This window comes from Carcharodon carcharias, chromosome 12 (assembly GCF_017639515.1).
Source record: "Carcharodon carcharias isolate sCarCar2 chromosome 12, sCarCar2.pri, whole genome shotgun sequence".
Taxonomy (NCBI): Eukaryota; Metazoa; Chordata; class Chondrichthyes; order Lamniformes; family Lamnidae; genus Carcharodon; species Carcharodon carcharias.
The window spans coordinates 125,621,082-125,640,002 of record NC_054478.1 but is presented as its reverse complement, the minus strand read 5'-3'; the positions used below and the strand labels follow the sequence as shown (position 1 = coordinate 125,640,002).

At 48.1% G+C, this 18,921-nt stretch overlaps 1 protein-coding gene across 1 annotated transcript in view; it reads left to right on the top strand.

Annotated features, from left to right (window-relative positions):
• Positions 1-18,921, top strand: part of LOC121284728 (trichohyalin-like) — a 172,596-nt gene that overhangs the window by 142,015 nt on the left and 11,660 nt on the right. The window contains exons 22-23 of the mRNA XM_041200279.1: positions 8,281-8,369; positions 9,130-9,247. Coding sequence (XP_041056213.1) covers positions 8,281-8,369; positions 9,130-9,247 — 207 coding nt within the window. The remainder of the gene's footprint in view (positions 1-8,280; positions 8,370-9,129; positions 9,248-18,921) is intronic.

Here is an 18,921-nt window from a genome sequence, read left to right as displayed (position 1 = left end):
GAATCACAGACACAGAACCCAATCCCATTACTGTGTGAGGGAATCACAGACACAGAACCCAGTCCCATTACTGTGTGAGTGAATCACAGACACAGAACCCAATCCTATTACTGTGTGAGGGAGTCACAGGCACAGAACCCAATCCCATTACTGTGTGAGGGAATAATGGACACAGACCCCAATCCCATTACTGTGTGAGTGAATCACAGACACAGGAGCCAATCCAATTACTGTATGAGGGAATCACAAACACAGAACCCAATCCCGTTACTTTATGGAGGAATCACAGACACAGAACCCAATCCCATAATGTGTGAGGGAATCACAGACACAGAACCTATTCCCATTACTGGGTGAGGGGAATCACAGACAGAGAACTCAATCCCATTACAGTCAGGAATTTCAGTTACAGACATCAATCTCATTATTGTGCGGGGAATCACAAACACAGGGACCCAATCCCATTACTGTATGGGGAATTGCAGACACAGAACCCAATCCCATTACTGTGTGGGGAATCATTGACACAGAGCCCAATCCTATTACCGTGCGGGGAATCGTTGACACAAAACCCAATCCCATTACTGTGTAGGAGAATCACCAGCACAGAACCCAGTCCCATTACCGTGTGGGAATCATTGACACAAAACCCAATCCCATTACTGTTTGGGAGAATCACCAGCACAGAACCCAATCCCCTTACTGTGTGGGGAATCATTGACACAAAACCCAATCCCATTACTACATGAAGGAATCACAGACACATACCCAACCCCGTCATTGTATGGGGAATCGCAGAAATAGAACCCAATCCTACTACTGTATGGGCAATCGTTGGCACAGAACCCAATCCCATTACAGTGTGGGAAATCATTGACACAGAACCCAATCTCATTAATGTGTGGGGAATCATTAACACAGAACCCAATCCCATTAATGTGTGGGGAATCATTAATACATAACCCAATCCCATTAATGTGTGGGGAATTATTAACACAGAACCCAATCCCATACTGTGTGGGGAATCATTAACACAGAACCCAATCCCACACTGTGTGGGGAATCATTAACACAGAACCCAATCCCATTAATGTGTGGCGAATCATTGACACAGAACCCAATCCCATTAATGTGTGGGGACTCATTAACACAGAAGCCAAACCCATACTGTGTGGGGAATAATTAACACAGAACCCAGTCTCATTAATGTGTGGGGAATCATTAACACAGAACCCCATCTCATTAATGTGTGGGGATCATTAATACAGAACCCAATCCCATACTCTGTGGGGAATCATTAACACAGAACCCAATCCCATACTTTGTGGGGAATCATTGACGCAGAACCCAATCCCATGATGCATGAGGGAACCACAGACACATAACCCACTCCCATTACTGCGTGAGGGAATCACAGATGCAGAACCCAATCCCATTACTGTGTGAGGGAAACACAGACACAGAACCCAATCACTTTACTATTTGAGGGAATCACTGACACAGAACCCAATCCCATTGCTGTGTGAGGGAATCAGACACAGAACCCAATCCCATTACTGTGTGAGGGAGTTAGATACAGAACCCAATCCCTTTACTATTTGAGGGAATCACTGACACAGAACCCAATCCCATTGCTGTGTGAGAGAATCAGACACAGAACACAATCCCATTAAGGTGTGAGGGAGTTAGATATAGAACCCAATCCCTTTACTATTTGAGGGAATCACTGACACAGAACCCAATCCCATTACTGTGTGAGGGAATCACAGGCACAGAACCCAATCCCATTACTATGTGAGGGAATCACAGGCACAGAACTCCATCCAATTACTGTTTGAGAGAATAATGGACCCAGACCCCAATCCCATTACTGCGTGAGGGAATCACAGATGCAGAACCCAATCCCATTACTGTGTGAGGGAAACACAGACACAGAACCCAATCCCATTGCTGTGTGAGGGAATCAGACACAGAACCCAATCCCATTACTGTGTGAGGGAGTTAGATACAGAACCCAGTCCAATTACTGTTTGAAGGAATAGTGGACCCAGACCCCAATCCATTACTGTGTGAGGGAATCACAGACACAGGACCCAATCCAATTACTGTATGAGGGAATCAAAGACACAGAACCCAATCCCGTTACTGTATGGAGGAATCACAGACACAGAACCCAATCCCATAATGTGTGAGGGAATCACAGACACAGAACCCAATCCCATTGCTGTGTGAGGGAATCAGACACAGAACCCAATCCCATTACTGTGTGAAGGAGTCAGATACAGAACCCAATCCCATTACTGTGTGTGGGAATCACAGACACAGAACCCAATTCTATTACTGTGTGAGAGAATCAGAGACACAGAACCCAATCCCATTACTGTGTGAGGGAATCACAGACACAGCACCCAATGCCATTATTGTGTGAGGAATCATTGACACAGAACCCAATCCCATTAATGTGTGGGGACTCATTAACACAGAACCCAATCCCATACTGTGTGGGGGATAATTAACACAGAACCCAGTCTCATTAATGTGTGGGGAATCATTAACACAGAACCCAATCTTATTAATGTGTGGGGATCATTAATACAGAACCCAATCCCATACTCTGTGGGGAATCATTAACACAGAACCCAATCCCATACTCTGTGGGGAATCATTGACGCAGAACCCAATCCCATGCTGTGTGAGGGAGCCACAGACACATAACCCACTCCCATTACTGCGTGAGGGAATCACAGATGCAGAACCCAATCCCATTACTGTGTGCGGGAATCACAGACACAGAACCCAATCCCTTTACTGTTTGAGGGAATCACTGACACAGAACCCAATCCCATTGCTGTGTGAGGGAATCAGACACAGAACCCAATCCCATTACTGTGTGAGGGAATCACAGGCACAGAACCCAATCCAATTACTGTTTGAGGGAATAATGGACCCAGATCCCAATCCCATTACTGTGTGAGTGAATTTCAGACACAGGACCCAATCCAATTACTGTATGAGGGAATCACAAACACAGAACCCAATCCCGTTCCTGTATGGAGGAATCACAGACACAGAACCCAATCCCATAATGTGTGAGGGAATCACAGACACGGAACCCAATCCCTTTACTGTTTGAGGGAATCACAGACACAGAACCCAATCCCATTGCTGTGTGAGGGAATCAGACACAGAACCCAATCCCATTACTGTGTAAGGCTGTCAGATACAGAACCCAATCCCATTACTGTGTGTGGGAATCACAGACACAGAACCCAATCCTATTACTGTGTGAGAGAATCAGAGACACAGAACCCAATCCCATTACTGTGTGAGGGAATCACAGACACAGAACCCAATGCCATTATTGTGTGAGGGAATCAAAGACACAGAACCCAATCCCATTACTGTGTGAGAGAATCACAGACACAGAACACAATCCTATTACTGTGTGAGGGAATCACAGACACAGAACCCAATCCTATTACTGTGTGAGGGAATCACAGACATGGAACCTATTCCCATTACTGGGTGAGGGGAATCACAGACAGAGAACTCAATCCCATTACAGTCAGGAATTTCAGTTACAGACATCAATCTCATTATCGTGTGGGGAATCACAAGCACAGGGACCCAATCCCATTACTGTATGGGGAATTGCAGACACAGAACCCAATCCCATTACTGTGTGGGGAATCATTGACACAGAGCCCAATCCCATTACCGTGCGGGGAACCATTGACGCAAAACCCAATCCCATTACTGTGTAGGAGAATCACCAGCACAGAACCCAGTCCCATTACCGTGTGGGAATCATTGACACAAAACCCAATCCCATTACTGTTTGGGAGAATCACCAGCACAGAACCTAATCCCATTACTGTGTGGGGAATCATTGACACAAAACCCAATCTCATTACTACATGAAGGAATCACAGACACATACCCAACCCCGTCACTGTGTGGGGAATCGCAGCAATAGAACCCAATCCCATTACTGTGGGCAATTGTTGGCACAGAACCCACTCCCATTATAGTGTGGGGAATCATTAACACAGAACCCAATCCCATTAATGTGTGGGGAATCATTAACACAGAACCCATTCCCATTAATATGTGGGAATCATTGATACATAACCCAATCCCATTAATGTTTGGGGAATCATTAACACAGAACCCAATCCCATATTGTGTGGGGAATCATTAACACAGAACCCAATCCTATTACTGTGTGAGAGAATCACAGACACAGAACGTAATCCTATTACTGCGTGAGAGAATCACAGACACAGAACCTAATCCCATTACTGTATGAGGGAATCACAGACACAAAACCCAATCCCATTACTGTGTGCAGGAATCACAGACACAGAACCCAATCCCATAATTGTGTGGGGGAATCATGGACACAGAACCCAGTCCTATTACTGTGTGCAGGAATCAGATACAGAACCCCAATCCCATCATGTTTGAGGGAATCACAGATAGAGAACCCAATCCCATTACTGTGTGAGGGAATCATGGACACAGAACCCAATACCATTACTGTGTGAGGGAATCACGGATACAGAACCCAATCCCATTACTGTGTGCAGGAATCAGATACAGAACCCATCCCAGCATTTGTGAGGGAATCACAGACACAGAACAAAATGCCGTTATCGTGTTAAGGAATCGCAGACGCAGAACCTATTCCAATTACTGGGTGAGGGGAATCACAGACAGAGAACTCAATCCCATTACAGTCAGGAATCAGAGTTACAGACATTAATCTCATTACCGTGTGGGGAATTACAGACACAGGGCCCAATCCCTTTACTGTATGGGGATTTGTAGACACTGAACCCAATCCCATTACTATGTGTGTGGGAACACAGTCGCTGATCCTCATCCCATTACTGTGTGAGGGAATCACAGACACCAAACCCAATCCTAATACTGTGTGAGGGATTCACAGACACAGAACCCAATCCCATTAGTGTATGAGGGAATCACAGGCACAGAACCAAATCCCATTACTGTGTGAGGGAATAATGGACACAGAACCCAATCCCATACTGTGTGAGGGAATCACAGACACAGAACCCAATCCCATTACTGTATGAGGGAATCAAAGACACAGAACCCAATCCCATTAATGTGTGGGGAATTGTTAACACAGAACCCAATCCCATTACCGTGTGCAGGAATCACAGACACAGAACCCAATCCCATAACTGTGTGAGGGAATCGCAGACACAGAACCCAATCCCATACTATGTGAGGGAATCACAGGCACAGAAGCAAATCCCATTACTGTGTGAGGAAATAATGGACACAGAACCCAATCCCATGCTGTGTGAGGGAATCACAGACACAGAACCCAATCCCATTATTGTATGGGTAATCGCTGACACCGAACCCAATCCCATTGATGTATGAAGAATGGAAGACACAGGACCCATTCCCATTACTGTGTGTGTGATTCACAAATTTGGACCCCAATCCCATTACTGTTTAAGGAAATTGCAGACACAGTAACCAGTCCCATTACTGTGTGTGGGGTCTCTCAGAACAGAAGCCAAATCCCATTGTTGTGCGAGCAATCGCTGACACAGAACCAATCTCATTACTCTGTGGGCAATCACAGACACAGAACCCAATCCTGTTACTGTATGGGAAATGGAAGACACAGAACCCATTCCTATTACTGTGTGGGGGATTCACAAACTCAAAACCCAATCCTATTACTATTGCAAGGAAATCGCAGACACAGAAACCAGTCCCATTACTGTGTGTGTGTGAATCATGGGCACAGAAACCAATCCATCACTGTGCAAGGGAGTCACCAACATAGAACCCAATCCCATTACTGTGTGCGAGAATCACAGACACAGAACCCAATCCCATTACTGTGCTGGGGAAATCACAGACACAGTACCCAATCCCATTTCTGTGTACGGAATCACAGACGTAGAACCCAACCCCACTACGGTGTGACAGAATCACAGACAACCCAATACCATTACTGTGAGGACAATCACAGTCAGAGAACCGAATACCATTACTGTGTGGACAATCACAGGCATAGAACCGAATCCCTTTACTGTGTGAGCAAATCACAGACACAGAACCCATCCCGCTACTTTCTGTGGAATCAGAGTCAACAACAGTTTGTATTTAGATAGCACCTTTAACATAGTAAAACATCTCAAAGTGCTCATGCAAACGTTGCAAAACAAAATTTGACAATGACCCACATGCGGAGGTATTGGGATTGTATAAAAGCTTGGTGCAAGAGGCAGGTTTAAAGGGACATCTTATAGGAGAGAGAGGAAGCAAGGGGGAGAGGTTTAGGGAGGGAATTTCAGAACTTAGAGGTCTGGTAGCTGAAGGCACATCACCAATGGTTATTTAAATTAAAGTGGGAATGTTCAGGCAGTTAGAATTAGAGGAATGCAGAGATATCAGAGGGATGTTGGGCTGAAGGAGATTACAGAGGTAGGAGAGGTGAGGCACGGCAAGTTTTAAATGTGAGGGTGATCATTTTTAAATTCAGTTGTTGCTGAACTAGAAGACAGGATGGGTAAGCAAGTACAGGGGTGAGGGGTTAACATGTCAGGACTTGTTGCAAGTAAGGATATGGGCAGCAGAGTTTTCGATGAGCTCATGTTTACGAGGATAAAAAGTGGGAGGTGGGCTAGGAGTGCATTGGAACAGTCAGGTCCAGAGGTAAAGAAGGTTTGACTGAGGGTTGTGGAGGCAGATAAGCTGAAGTGGGGGAGGTGATGGGTGATATTCGGGAGGGTGGAAATACGTGGCCTCAGTGATCGCACAGAAATATGGTCAGGTGCCCATCTCCAGTTCAAATTATGACACAAAATTTGCCAACAGTCTTGTGCAGCCTCACGGTTGCCAGGAAGAGGGATGGAGTTGTTTCCTAGGGAATGGAGTTTGTATTGATGACCAAAGATAATTGCTTCAGTTGGACAATGGATACTGTACAAGCAATAATGCAATTTAGAGACAGTGGGGAGGGGTTGAGGGAGACGGTGGTGTTGTCAGTGTACGTATGGAAACTGATGCTGTGTTTTCAGATATGTCGCTGAGAGGCAGTTTGTAGATGAGAAATAGGAGAGGGCCAAGGATAGATTCCTTGGGGGACACCAGAGGTAATGGCGTGGGAGTGAGAAGACACAGACCCCTGTCCCATCATTGTGCAGGACAGTGCTCCTGAAAGAGGCATTGGAGTAAAATACCATTTGAGATTCTGGCCAAGACAGAACATTTTGGAGATGTGAACTGTGGAAGACGAGATACATTTTGTGGCATTTCTCAGAAATTCCTTTCTGGTGTAACATTTGTCTCCCTTGCACTTCACGCTTGTCATTTCATAAGTTGTCTACTCACTCACACTAACTGTACTAGTTGTGTAGTTATTAATAATAGATTATTGTATATTTAACTTGCAAAAAAACTTAATCTGCTAACTGCAAACAGTGCACTAATCTAGTTATAACACACCGAGGGAACCCCCTCAAGTACTGACACCAGCCAGTCACAACTCAAAGATTTGTAATTAGGCACAGTGACAACACTAAACACCCAGAGTGCTGGGTTTAGTGGGCATGGATGTTCCCTGGACTATATGTCAGTGCATGAGGCTGACTTCAATCTGCTGGATGATTTCACTCTTTTTCCCAATCACTTTCTCTTTCTTTTGCTGTCTCTTGCACTCTTTCTCTCTTTCTTTCTTTCATTGCATCTGTTTCTGCATCTCTCTGTCTCAATCTCACTCTGTTGCTCTCATTCTCATTCTCTCTTTGCTTCTCTTTCTATCTTTCACTTCCTGTCTTGTTCTCCTTTTGTCTTTCTCTCCCTTGCTCTCTCTCTGTTCCTTTTTCTCTGTCTGAGTTCATGTATTGCTTTCTGTCAGTCTGTCTTTTTCTGCCTCCGTGTCATTCCATTTCTCTCTCTGTCTTCTGCTTGTTCTCATTCTCCCTGGTGTGGTATAATGATGAAACCCCCATGTTTGATGTAACCCCAAGTTAAAAGGATAATAAGATTTTGTGTTCCAGTTCTGTTTGACCGTAGAGAATTTGCATGCTAAACAAAATGGAAGATTAGACTGTTTGCATGCAGCCCGAGGTTCCAGCAGTCACACTGACGTTGAACTAAACCTAGGCTGACCCTTGCCGTGCCTTGTGGTATGTGAATAACTCATTCAACTTTCTACACTAACTTTAACATTTCCTCATTCTCTTTAGTCTTGTGCTTTTTTTAAACTTGAATGATTTTCACCTTCAGTTGTTTACAACGCTTTCTGTTTGCTTCCCTTCTCTCCAGATTTTAGGGTAAAAAAGTTCATTGACGAAAAAGAAGCATTATTAGAGCAGGTAAGGACCCTTTGTGGGGGTGGTGGGGGGTGAGAGGTGGAGGGAGGAGAGTGACTGGTTCAAGGGGACAGGATAAAGGAGGGGAGGGAATGGGTTGAGGGAGAGACAGGGACAGAGGGAGGTGGCAGATTGGAGGAGGGAGTTGGGGAAGGGGACAGGGTAAAAGAGAGATGGGATGGGAGGGAGCAGGCAGGGACGGTTGGAGGAGGGTGGGGGCAGTGTATTGGGGAGGAAGAGCAGGTTGGAGGAGGATGTGGTGAAGGAGCAAGAGGCACAGGATAAAGGAGGGTGGCAGGTGAGAGGGAAGAGGGATCTGGGAAAAAGGGGAGGGGCGGGAGGAGGGGAAGAGAGCTGAGCTGGGGGATCAAAAGGGAGAGGATTTGTTTTGCTCTGTTGGTTGTTTCTTCCATTCCCATCGACTGGGTAGTCTGGGGGGGGGGGGAACGGGTTCGCACACTCAATGTTCAGAGCCTGGGTTCAAATCGAACCTGAACTGACAGGATGAATGTCTCCGTGAGTCTGCTGCACGTAAGGGTGAAAGGGTGGCCTGTCAACCAAGGTGGCTAAGAGATTAGTAAAATGTCACAATGCAGGAAGAAGGAAGTGTCTTCTGAGGTTGGGATTGAGGCCGTGGGGACCAGCCCTCTGTCAGAACCTTGATCTCGATTGCCCTTTGGTGTAGGTTTACATTGTCTATGTTCAGATTCAGAGTGTGCACTTTTCATTTCCTCCCATTCTGAATCAGTCTTTTTCACGTCAGATTAAAAAATTAAAAGCACAACTGGACGAAAGATCCAAGAGTGGAAAAGCGGAAAAGGCAGCAACCAGCGACGCCATCTTGGAAAATGGGACGGATGTGCAGGTGATCGAGGTCCAAAGTAAGTTTCATCTCTCTATCATCCACTATATGTGCGGACATGTGCCGTGTATCTATACATGCATATATATATATATAAAATCTATCTATATATCCATATACACATATATATATAATATATAATAAGATATATACTGCACATCTATAAATAAATATAAATATATATAAGTATAGTATTTTATGTATATATATATATCTGTATGTCAGTATGTATAGTGCCTGTGCGAGTGCATGTATGTATGTTTATGTGTACAGCATATTTGTGAGTCTGTATACAGTGCCTGTCTATGTCTGTGTATTTATCAATGACTCCTCTCCTGACTACACTGAATCATGCCTATTGCACAGGCCCACTAGCCTCTGCACGCTGTGACTAAGCATGTGAGTGCCAGATTCACAGACCCTTTGATTAGTGTGCAATCAGGATCTCATGATCACCCTTGGACTCTTCAGTTGCATTGCTGACCCTCTTGCCAGCCAGCTTTCTGGAACATTGTCCCTCTCCAGTTCCCCTGGCTGCCATGGCAGTCTGAAGGCTAGTTGTTCAACTCAGGGGTTGGGCACCCAAATTCAGATTTATACTCCTGTGTTTCAGTTTTCTTTGGATCCAGGTAAACTCAGAGAAATTCGCACTGTTCCATCCCATGTCAGGACCATACTCCTGCCTAATTTTTTTGAACTGCTTCCAGTAAATTGTTAAAACATGAAGTTCCCAGGAGAGTCTGCCTCCTATACTTAAATATTAGATCAGGTTTAGTGAGGTTATTCTGCAAAAGATCAATTGGAGAGAAAGGTCACACATAACACTCTTTGCTAATAAAGTATTTATGTTCCGTGTTGCTGCTTCCAGAGTTGATACCATCCTTTCCCCCATTTATCTCATTCCTCTGAAGCCCATGTTCATCCTACCCTTTCTCCCAATTTTTGGGTGGTTAATCTCCCCCACTCCGTCCACTCCTCCCCTTGCGTTCTCTCTGTTTCCTCCACCTCTTCCGTGTTCACCTCGTCCACTCCCGTGTTCACCCTGTCCCCTCCTGTGTTCACTCCGTCCCCTCCCGTGTTCATCCTGTCCCCTTCCATGTTCACCCTGTCCTTTCCCACTGTGTTTTATTTGTTTTTTATTCATTCATGAGATGTGGGCTTCACTGGCTGGGCCAGCATTTATTGCCCAGTTAGTTGCCCTTGAGAAGGTGGTGGTGTGCTGCCTTCTTGAACTGCTGCAATCCATGTGCTGTAGGTACACCCAAGGTGCTGTTAGGAAGGGAGTTCCAGGATCTTGACCCATGTTCACCCCACCCTGTCCCACCGTGTTCACCCCGACCTCTCCCCCGTGTGTTCACCCCGACCTCTCCCTCGCGTGTTCACCCCAACCTCTCCCCCGTGTGTTCACCCCGACCTCTCCTTCGCGTGTTCACCCCGACCTCTCCCCCGTGTGTTCACCCCGACCTCTCCCCCGCATGTTCACCCCGACCTGTCCCCCGCTTGTTCACCCCGACCTGTCCCCCGCGTGTTCACCCCGACCTCTCCCCCGGATGTTCACCCCAACCTCTCCCTCGCGTGTTCACCCCGACCTCTCCCCCGCATGTTCACCCCGACCTCTGCCCCGCGTATTCACCCCGACCTGTCCCCCGCGTGTTCACCCCGACCTCTCCCCCGCGCGTTCACCCCGACCTCTCCCTCGCGTGTTCACCCCGACCTCTCCCCCGCGTGTTCACCCCGACCTGTCCCCCGCGTGTTCACCCTGACCTCTCCCCCGCATGTTCACCCCGACCTCTCCCCCGCATGTTCACCCCGACCTCTCCCCGTGTGTTCACCCCGACCTGTCCGCCGCGTGTTCACCCCGACCTGTCCCCCGCGTGTTCACCCCGACCTCCCCCTCACGTGTTCACCCTCTGCTTTCCCCGCGTGTTCACCCCGTTCTCTCACTCCCGTGTCCACCCTGACCTCTCCCCGTGTGTTCACCCCGACCTCTCCCCTGCGTGTTCACCCCGACCTCTCCCCCGCGTGTTCACCCCGACCTCTCCCCCGCGTGTTCACCGTGACCTCTCCCCCGCGTGTTCACCCCAACCTCTCCCCCGCGTGTTCACCCCGTCCTCTCCCCACGTGTTCACCCCGACCTCTCCCCACGTGTTCACCCCGACCTCTGCCCCGCGTGTTCACCCCGACCTCTCCCCCGCGTGTTCACCCCGACCTCTCCCCCGCGTGTTCACCCCGACCTCTCCCCCGCGTGTTCACCCCGACCTCTCCCCCGCGTGTTCACCTTCTGCTTTCCCCGCGTGTTCACCTCGACCTCTCCCCTGCGTGTTCACCCCGACCTCTCCCCCGCGTGTTCACCCCGACCTCTCCCCCGCGTGTTCACCCCGACCTCTGCCCCGCGTGTTCACCCCGACCTCTGCCCCGCGTGTTCACCCCGACCTCTCCCCCGCGTGTTCACCCCGACCTCTCCCCCGCGTGTTCACCCCGACCTCTCCCCCGCGTGTTCACCCCGACCTCTGCCCCGCGTGTTCACCCCGACCTCTCCCCCGCGTGTTCACCCCGACCTCTCCCCCGCGTGTTCACCCCGACCTCTCCCCCGCGTGTTCACCCCGACCTCTCCCCCGCGTGTTCACCCTGACCTCTCCCCTGCCTGTTCACCCCGACCTCTGCCCCGCGTGTTCACCCTGACCTCTGCCCCGTGTGTTCACCCCGACCTCTCCCCCGCGTGTTCACCCCGACCTCTCCCCCGCGTGTTCACCCCGACCTCTCCCCCGCGTGTTCACCCCGACCTCTCCCCCGAGTGTTCACCCCGACCTCTCCCCCAGGTGTTCACCCCAACCTCTCCCTCGCGTGTTCACCCCGACCTCTCCCCGCGTGTTCACCCCGCGTGTTCACCCCAACCTCTCCCCCGCGTGTTCACCCCGACCTCTCCCCCGCGTGTTCTCCCCGACCTCTCCCCTGAGTGTTCACCCCGACCTGTCCCCCGCGTGTTCACCCCGACCTCTGCCCCGCGTGTTCACCCTGACCTCTCCCCCGCATGTTCACCCCGACCTCTGCCCCGCGTGTTCACCCCGACCTCTCCCCCGCACGTTCACCCCGACCTCTCCCCCGCATGTTCACCCCGACCTCTCCCCCGCGTGTTCACCCCGACCTGTCCCCCGCGTGTTCACCCCGACCTCTCCCCGTGTGTTCACCCCGACCTCTCCCCCGCGTGTTCACCCCGACCTGTCCCCCACGTGTTCACCCCCACCTCTCCCCCGGGTGTTCACCCCGACCTCTCCCCGTGTGTTCACCCCGACCTCTCCCTGTGTGTTCACCCCGACCTGTCCCCCGCGTGTTCACCCCGACCTGTCCCCCGCGTGTTCACCCCGACCTCTCCCCCGCATGTTCACCCCGACCTCTCCCCCGCGTGTTCACCCCGACCTGTCCCCCGCGTGTTCACCCCGACCTCTCCCCGTGTGTTCACCCCGACCTCTCCCCCGCGTGTTCACCCCGACCTGTCCCCCACGTGTTCACCCCGACCTCTCCCCCGGGTGTTCACCCCGACCTCTCCCCGTGTGTTCACCCCGACCTCTCCCCCGCGTGTTCACCCCGACCTGTCCCCCGCTTGTTCACCCCGACCTCTCCCCCGCGTGTTCACCCGACCTGTCCCCCGCGTGTTCACCCCGACCTGTCCCCCGCTTGTTCACCCCGTTCTCTCCCTGCGTGTTCACCCCGTCCTCTACCCCCTTGTTCACTCCTCTTCACCCCCACCGTGTTTACCCCGTGCTCCACCATCTGTGTTCACCCCCTCACACCCATGATCATTCTCTACCACCCATGTTCACCCACTCCCCCCTGTATTTGCCCCCTTCCCCATGTTCACACCCTTCCTCCACCACGTTCGCCCACTTTCCCAAATCGTATTCACTCTCTCGCCATTCCGTGTTTACCCTCTCCATGTTCACACCCTCCCCCCTCCATTTTCACACCCTCTCCCCTTTGTGCTCACCCCATCCTCCTCCCTGTAACCCCTCCCCCCATGTGTTCACCCTCTCCCCCTGTGCCAAGGCTGCAACATGTGGGACCTCCTGGATAACACTGTGATCCAGGGCAAATGCGTCTGCAATAAATGTTTGTGACTTGAGGAACTTGGGCTCAGAGTCATTGAGCTGGAGGCTGAGCTGCAGGTTCTGCGGCACATCAGGGATGGGAAAAGTTACTTGGAAGCTTTATACCAGGAGGCCGTAGCACCACTTAGGATAAGGTCTTCTGATTTGGTCAGTGGTCAGGGACAGGAGGGTGTGACTGTGAGTAGGGCAGGTAAGGGCACCCAGAGGGAGCATTGCAGGAGCGTGAGCCTCTGCCATTGTCCAACAGGTTTGAGGTTCTCTCAGCTTGTTTGGATGAGAGTGGGAGCTGCAGGTTGGATGAGCAAACTGACCATGGCACCATGGTACAGAAGCCATTCAAAGTGTGGGGAGCCAAAAGGAATGTAGCGGTAGTAAGGGACAGTATAGTGAGGGGGTTTGACACTGTTCTCTGCAGCAAAGAGCGAGAGTCCAGGCGGCTTTATTGCCTGTCGGTGCCAGGGTTCAGGACATCTGCTCAGGGCTGGAGAGGAACTTGCAGTGGGATTGGGAGGATCCAGTTGTCATGATCCATGTAGGTAGCAACGACATAGGCAGGATGAGGAAGGAAGCTCTGCACAGTCAGTATGACAAGCTAAGCACCAAATTAAGAAGCAGAACCTCAAAGGTAATAATTTCTGGATTATTACCTGAACCATGTGCAAATTGGCATCGGATAAATAAGGCTAGAGAAATGAGTACTTGGTTCCAAGTCTGGTGTGGGAGAAGTGCATTCCAGTTTGTGGGGCACCGGCCTCAGTATTAGGGAAATGGGATCTGTACTGTGGGACAGTCTACACCTGAACCGTGCTGGGGCTGGTACCCTCAAGAGCCGCCTAATGAGGGAAGTAACAAGGGTTTTAAACTGAATAGTGGGGGCAAAGGATGAAATTTTGGAAGATGTGGTAAACCAAAAAGTAGAGACAGGCAAGAAAAACAGGTGTTAATGTGGGAAATGATAAACAGACTGTGACAAGAAGGGACAGAGAATACAAATCCAAGAATAAATCAGCAGATAAGGCTAGACGCTACAAAAATAATAAAGGGACAAAACTAAAAGCTCTGTAACTAAATGCACGTAGCACTCGAAACAAAACTGATGAACTGATAGTGCAAATAGAAATAAATATGATCTGATAGCCATTACGAAGACATGGCTACAGGATGACATAGATTGGGACCAGAATATTGAAGGGTATGCAATACTGAGGAGGACAGGAAGTTAGGAGAAGCTTGAGGGGCGGCTCTTTTAATTAATGATGGTATGAGCACATTCGAGAGGAATGACTTAAGTTTAGGAAACCAGGACTTGGAAGCAATGTGGGTTGAGATGAGGAATGATAAAGGCAAGAAGTCACTTTTGGGAGTGGTGTACAGGCCCCCTAGTTGTAACTACACAGTAGGGCAGACTATAAAAGAAGAGATAATGGGAGCTTGCTAAAAGGGTACCGCAATAATCATGGGGTTTTTAATCCACATGTATACTGGAGAAATCAGACGGGAAAGGGAGTGTCGATGAGGAGTTCATAGAATGTTTTCTGGATAGTTCCTTAGAACAGCAGGTTCTGGAGCCAACCAGAGAACAGGCTAACCTAGACTTGGTATTGAGCAATGAGGTAGGATTAATTGACAGCCTCCCAGTGAAGGCACCGCAAGGTAGCAGCGCTCAAAACATGATTGAATCTTACAATTATTTTGAGGGAGAAACAAGTGCCTTCAAAACTAGCATTTTAAACTTAAATAAGGGTAATTATGAGGACATGAAAACTAAAGTGAACTGGCAAATGAAGTTAAGGGAAATGTCAATAGAAGTTCAGTGGCAGACATTTAAATGAGTATTTCAGAATACACAGAATAGATGCGTTCCAATGAGAAAGAAAAATTCCAAGGGGAGGGCTCACCATGCTGTGGTTAACCAAAAATGCTGAAGATTGTATCAAACTTAAAGAAAAAGCGTATAACCACGCAAAGACGGGTGGCAGGTTAGAAGATTGGAAAGAATATAAAGGACAGCAAAGAATGACAAAAAGATTAATAAGGAGGGAAAAATTAGCATATGAGAGAAAGCTAGCTAGTGATATAAAGAGGGATAGTAAGAGTTTCTATAGATATTTAAGTAAGGAAAGAGTGAATAAAGTGAGTGTTGGCCTCATAGAGAGTGTGTCTGGGGAATTGATAATGGAAAGTAGGGAGATGGCAGATGAATTAAACAGGTATTTTGCTTTGGTCTTCACTGTAGAGGACACAAGTAATATCCCAGAAGTAGCTGTAAATAAGGAAATGGAAGGGAGGGGGGAACCTGGGAAATTATAATTACCAGGGAAGTGGTATTAAGCAAATTGTTGGAGCCGTGGGCTAACAAATCCCCATGCCCAGATGGACATCATCCTAAGGTCTTGAAAGAAGTGGCTAGTAAGATAGTTGATGCACTGGTTTTAGTTTTCCAAAATTCCTTAGATTCTGGGAAAGTCCTATTAGATTGGAAAACAGCAAACTCAGAAAGGGAGGGAGACAGAAAACTGGAAACTATAGACCAATTAGCCTAAAATCTGTCATAGGGAAAATGTTAGAAGCTATTATTGAAGATGTTATAACAGGGCACTTAGAAAAATTCAAGACAATCAGGCAGAGTCAGCATGGTTTTGTAAAAGGGAAATTATGTTTAACCAATTTATTGGTGTTCTTTGAAGGAGTCACATGTTTTGTGGATAAAGGGGAATCGCTGGATGTACTGTATTTAGATTTCCAGAAGGCATTTGATAAAGTGCCACATCAAAGATTATTGCAGAAAATAAAAGCTCATCGTATAGCGGGTAACATATTGGTATGGAACTTGGGGAGAGAGACTGCGAAGTTCTTGAGCAAATTAATTTAGGGAGTGACAAGGTATTGGTGGTGTGGGCAGGCTTAAAAGTGGACAAATCTCCAGGTCCAGATGATTTGCGTTGGTGAAAAAGGCATATGGGACACTTGCCTTTATCAATCGAGGCATAGTTTACAAAAGTAGGGAGGTCATGTTGAAGTTGTATAGAACCTTGGTGAGGCCACAGCTGGAGTACTGTGTGCAGTTCTGGTTGCCACATTATAGGAAGGATGTGATTGCACTGGAGGGGGTGCAGAGGAGATTCACCCAAGATGTTGCCTGGGATGAAACATTTAAGTTGTGAAGAGAGGTTGGATAGACTTGGGTTGTTTTCATTGGAGCAGAGAAGACTTAGGGGCGACTTGATTGAGGTGTACAAGATTATGAGGGGCATGGACAGGGTGGATAGGGAGCAGCTGTTCCCCTTAGTTGGAGGGTCAGTCACGATAGGACACAAGTTCAAGGTGAGGGGCAGGAGGTTTAGGGGGGATGTGAGGAAAAACTTTTTTACCCAGAGGGTGGTGACGGTCTGGAATGCGCTGCCTGGGAGGATGGTGGAGGTGGGTTGCCTCACATCCTTTAAAAAGTACCTGGATGAGCACTTGGGCCAAGGACTGGTAAATGGGAGTAGGTAGGTAGATCAGGTGTTTCTCACGTGTTCGTGCAGACTCGATGCGCTGAAGGGCCTCTTCTGCACTGTGTGATTCTGTGATGGATAGAAGATTGGCTAACTAACAGGAAGTAGAGAGTTGGCACATATAGATCTTTTTCTGGTCGGCAGGATGTGATGAGTGGTGTGCCACAGAGGACGTGGCTGATTACGCTCAGCGCTGCATACAATTTATATAAATGACTTAGATGAAGGGACCAAAGGAATGGTTGCTAAATTTGCTGACAACACAAACGTATGTAGGAAAAATTATGAAGAGGATGTAAGGAGACTACAAAATGGCATAGATAGGTTAAGTAATTGGTTAAAGATCTGGCAAATGGAGTACAATGTGAGCAAATGTGAAATTGTTCATTTTGGCAGGAAGAATAAAAAGGAAACTTATTATCTAAATGCTGAGAGATTGCAGAGCTCTGAGATTCAGAGAGATCTGGGTGTTCTAGTGAATGAATTACAAAAGGTTAGTATGCAGGTACAGCAGGTAATTAGGAAAGCTAATAGAATGTTATCATTTATTGTGAGGGGAATTGATTACAAAAGTAGGGAAGTTATGCTTCAGTTGTACAGGACATTGGTGAGACTACATCTGGAGGATTGTGTACAGTACTGGTTTCCTTAAGATGTTAATGCGTTAGAAGTAGTTCAGAGAAGGTTTACTAGACTAATACCAGGAATGGGCAGTTTGTCTTATGAGGAAAGGCTGGACAGGTTAGGCTTGTATCCACTGGAATTTAGAAGTGTCAGAGGTGTCTTAATTGAAGCCTTTAAGATCCTGAGGGGCCTTGACAGGATGGATGTGGGAGGATGTTTCCTCTTGTGGGAGAATCCAGAACTAGGGGCCACTGTTGAAAAATAAGGGCTGCTCATTTAAGATAGAAATGAGGAGAAATTTTTTTCCCTCAGATGGTTGTGTCTTGGAACTCTCCTCCTGAAAAGGCATTGGAAGCAGAGTCTTTGCATCTTTTTAAGGCATATTTTTAATAGCTTCTTGATTAACAAGGGGGTGAAAGGTTATCGGGGGTAGGCAGGAATGTGGGGTTGAGGTTACATTCAGATCAGCCATGGTCTCTTTGAATGGCAGACAGGCTTGAGAGGCTGAGTGGCCTCCTCCTGCTCCTAATTCGTATGGTGGACAGGCTTTAGGGACTCAGGAAGTGAGTTACTCACTGAAGATTCCTAGCCTCTGACCTGCCCTTGTAGCCATGGTATTTATATAACTAATCCAGTTCATTTTCTGGTCAAAGGTAGCCCCCAGGGTGTTGATAGTGGGGGATTCAGCGATGGTAATGCCAATGTCAAGGGGTGATGGTTAGATTCTCTTTGGTTGGAGATGGCGATTGCCTGGCACTTGTGTGGCACGAATGTTATTTGCCATTTGTTATCCCAAGCCTGGATATTGTCCAGGTCTTGCTGCATTTGGACATGGACTGCTTCAGTATCTAACGAGTTGTGAATGGTGCTGAACATTGTGCAATCATCAGCGAACATCCCCACTTTTGAACTTATGACGGACGGAAAGTCATTGATGAAACAGCTAAAGATGGTTGGGCCGATGACGCTAACTTGAAGAACTTCTGCAATGATGCCTTGGAACTGAGATGATTGACAATAACCAGAACCATCTTCCTTTATGCTAGGTATGACTAACCAGTGGAGAGATTTCCCCCTGATTCCCATTGACTCTAGTTTTTCTTGGGCTTCTTGATATCACACTGGGTCAAATGCTGCATTGATGTCAGGGGCAGTCACTCTCATCGCACCTCTGAAGTTCAGCTCTTTTGCCCATGTTTGAACCAAGGTTGTAATGAGGTCAGGAGCTGGGTGACCCTGGCAGAACCCAAACTGAGCGTCAGTGAGCAGGTTATTGTTAAGCAAGCGCCACATGAGAGCATTGTCGATGACCCCTTCTATCACTTTACTGATGATCGAGAGTAGACTGATGGGGCGGTAGTTGGCCTGGTTGGGTTTGTCCTGCTTTTTGTGCACAGGACATATCTGAGCAATTTTCCACATTTCCAGGTAGATGCCAGTGTTGTAGCTGTACCGGAACAGCTTGA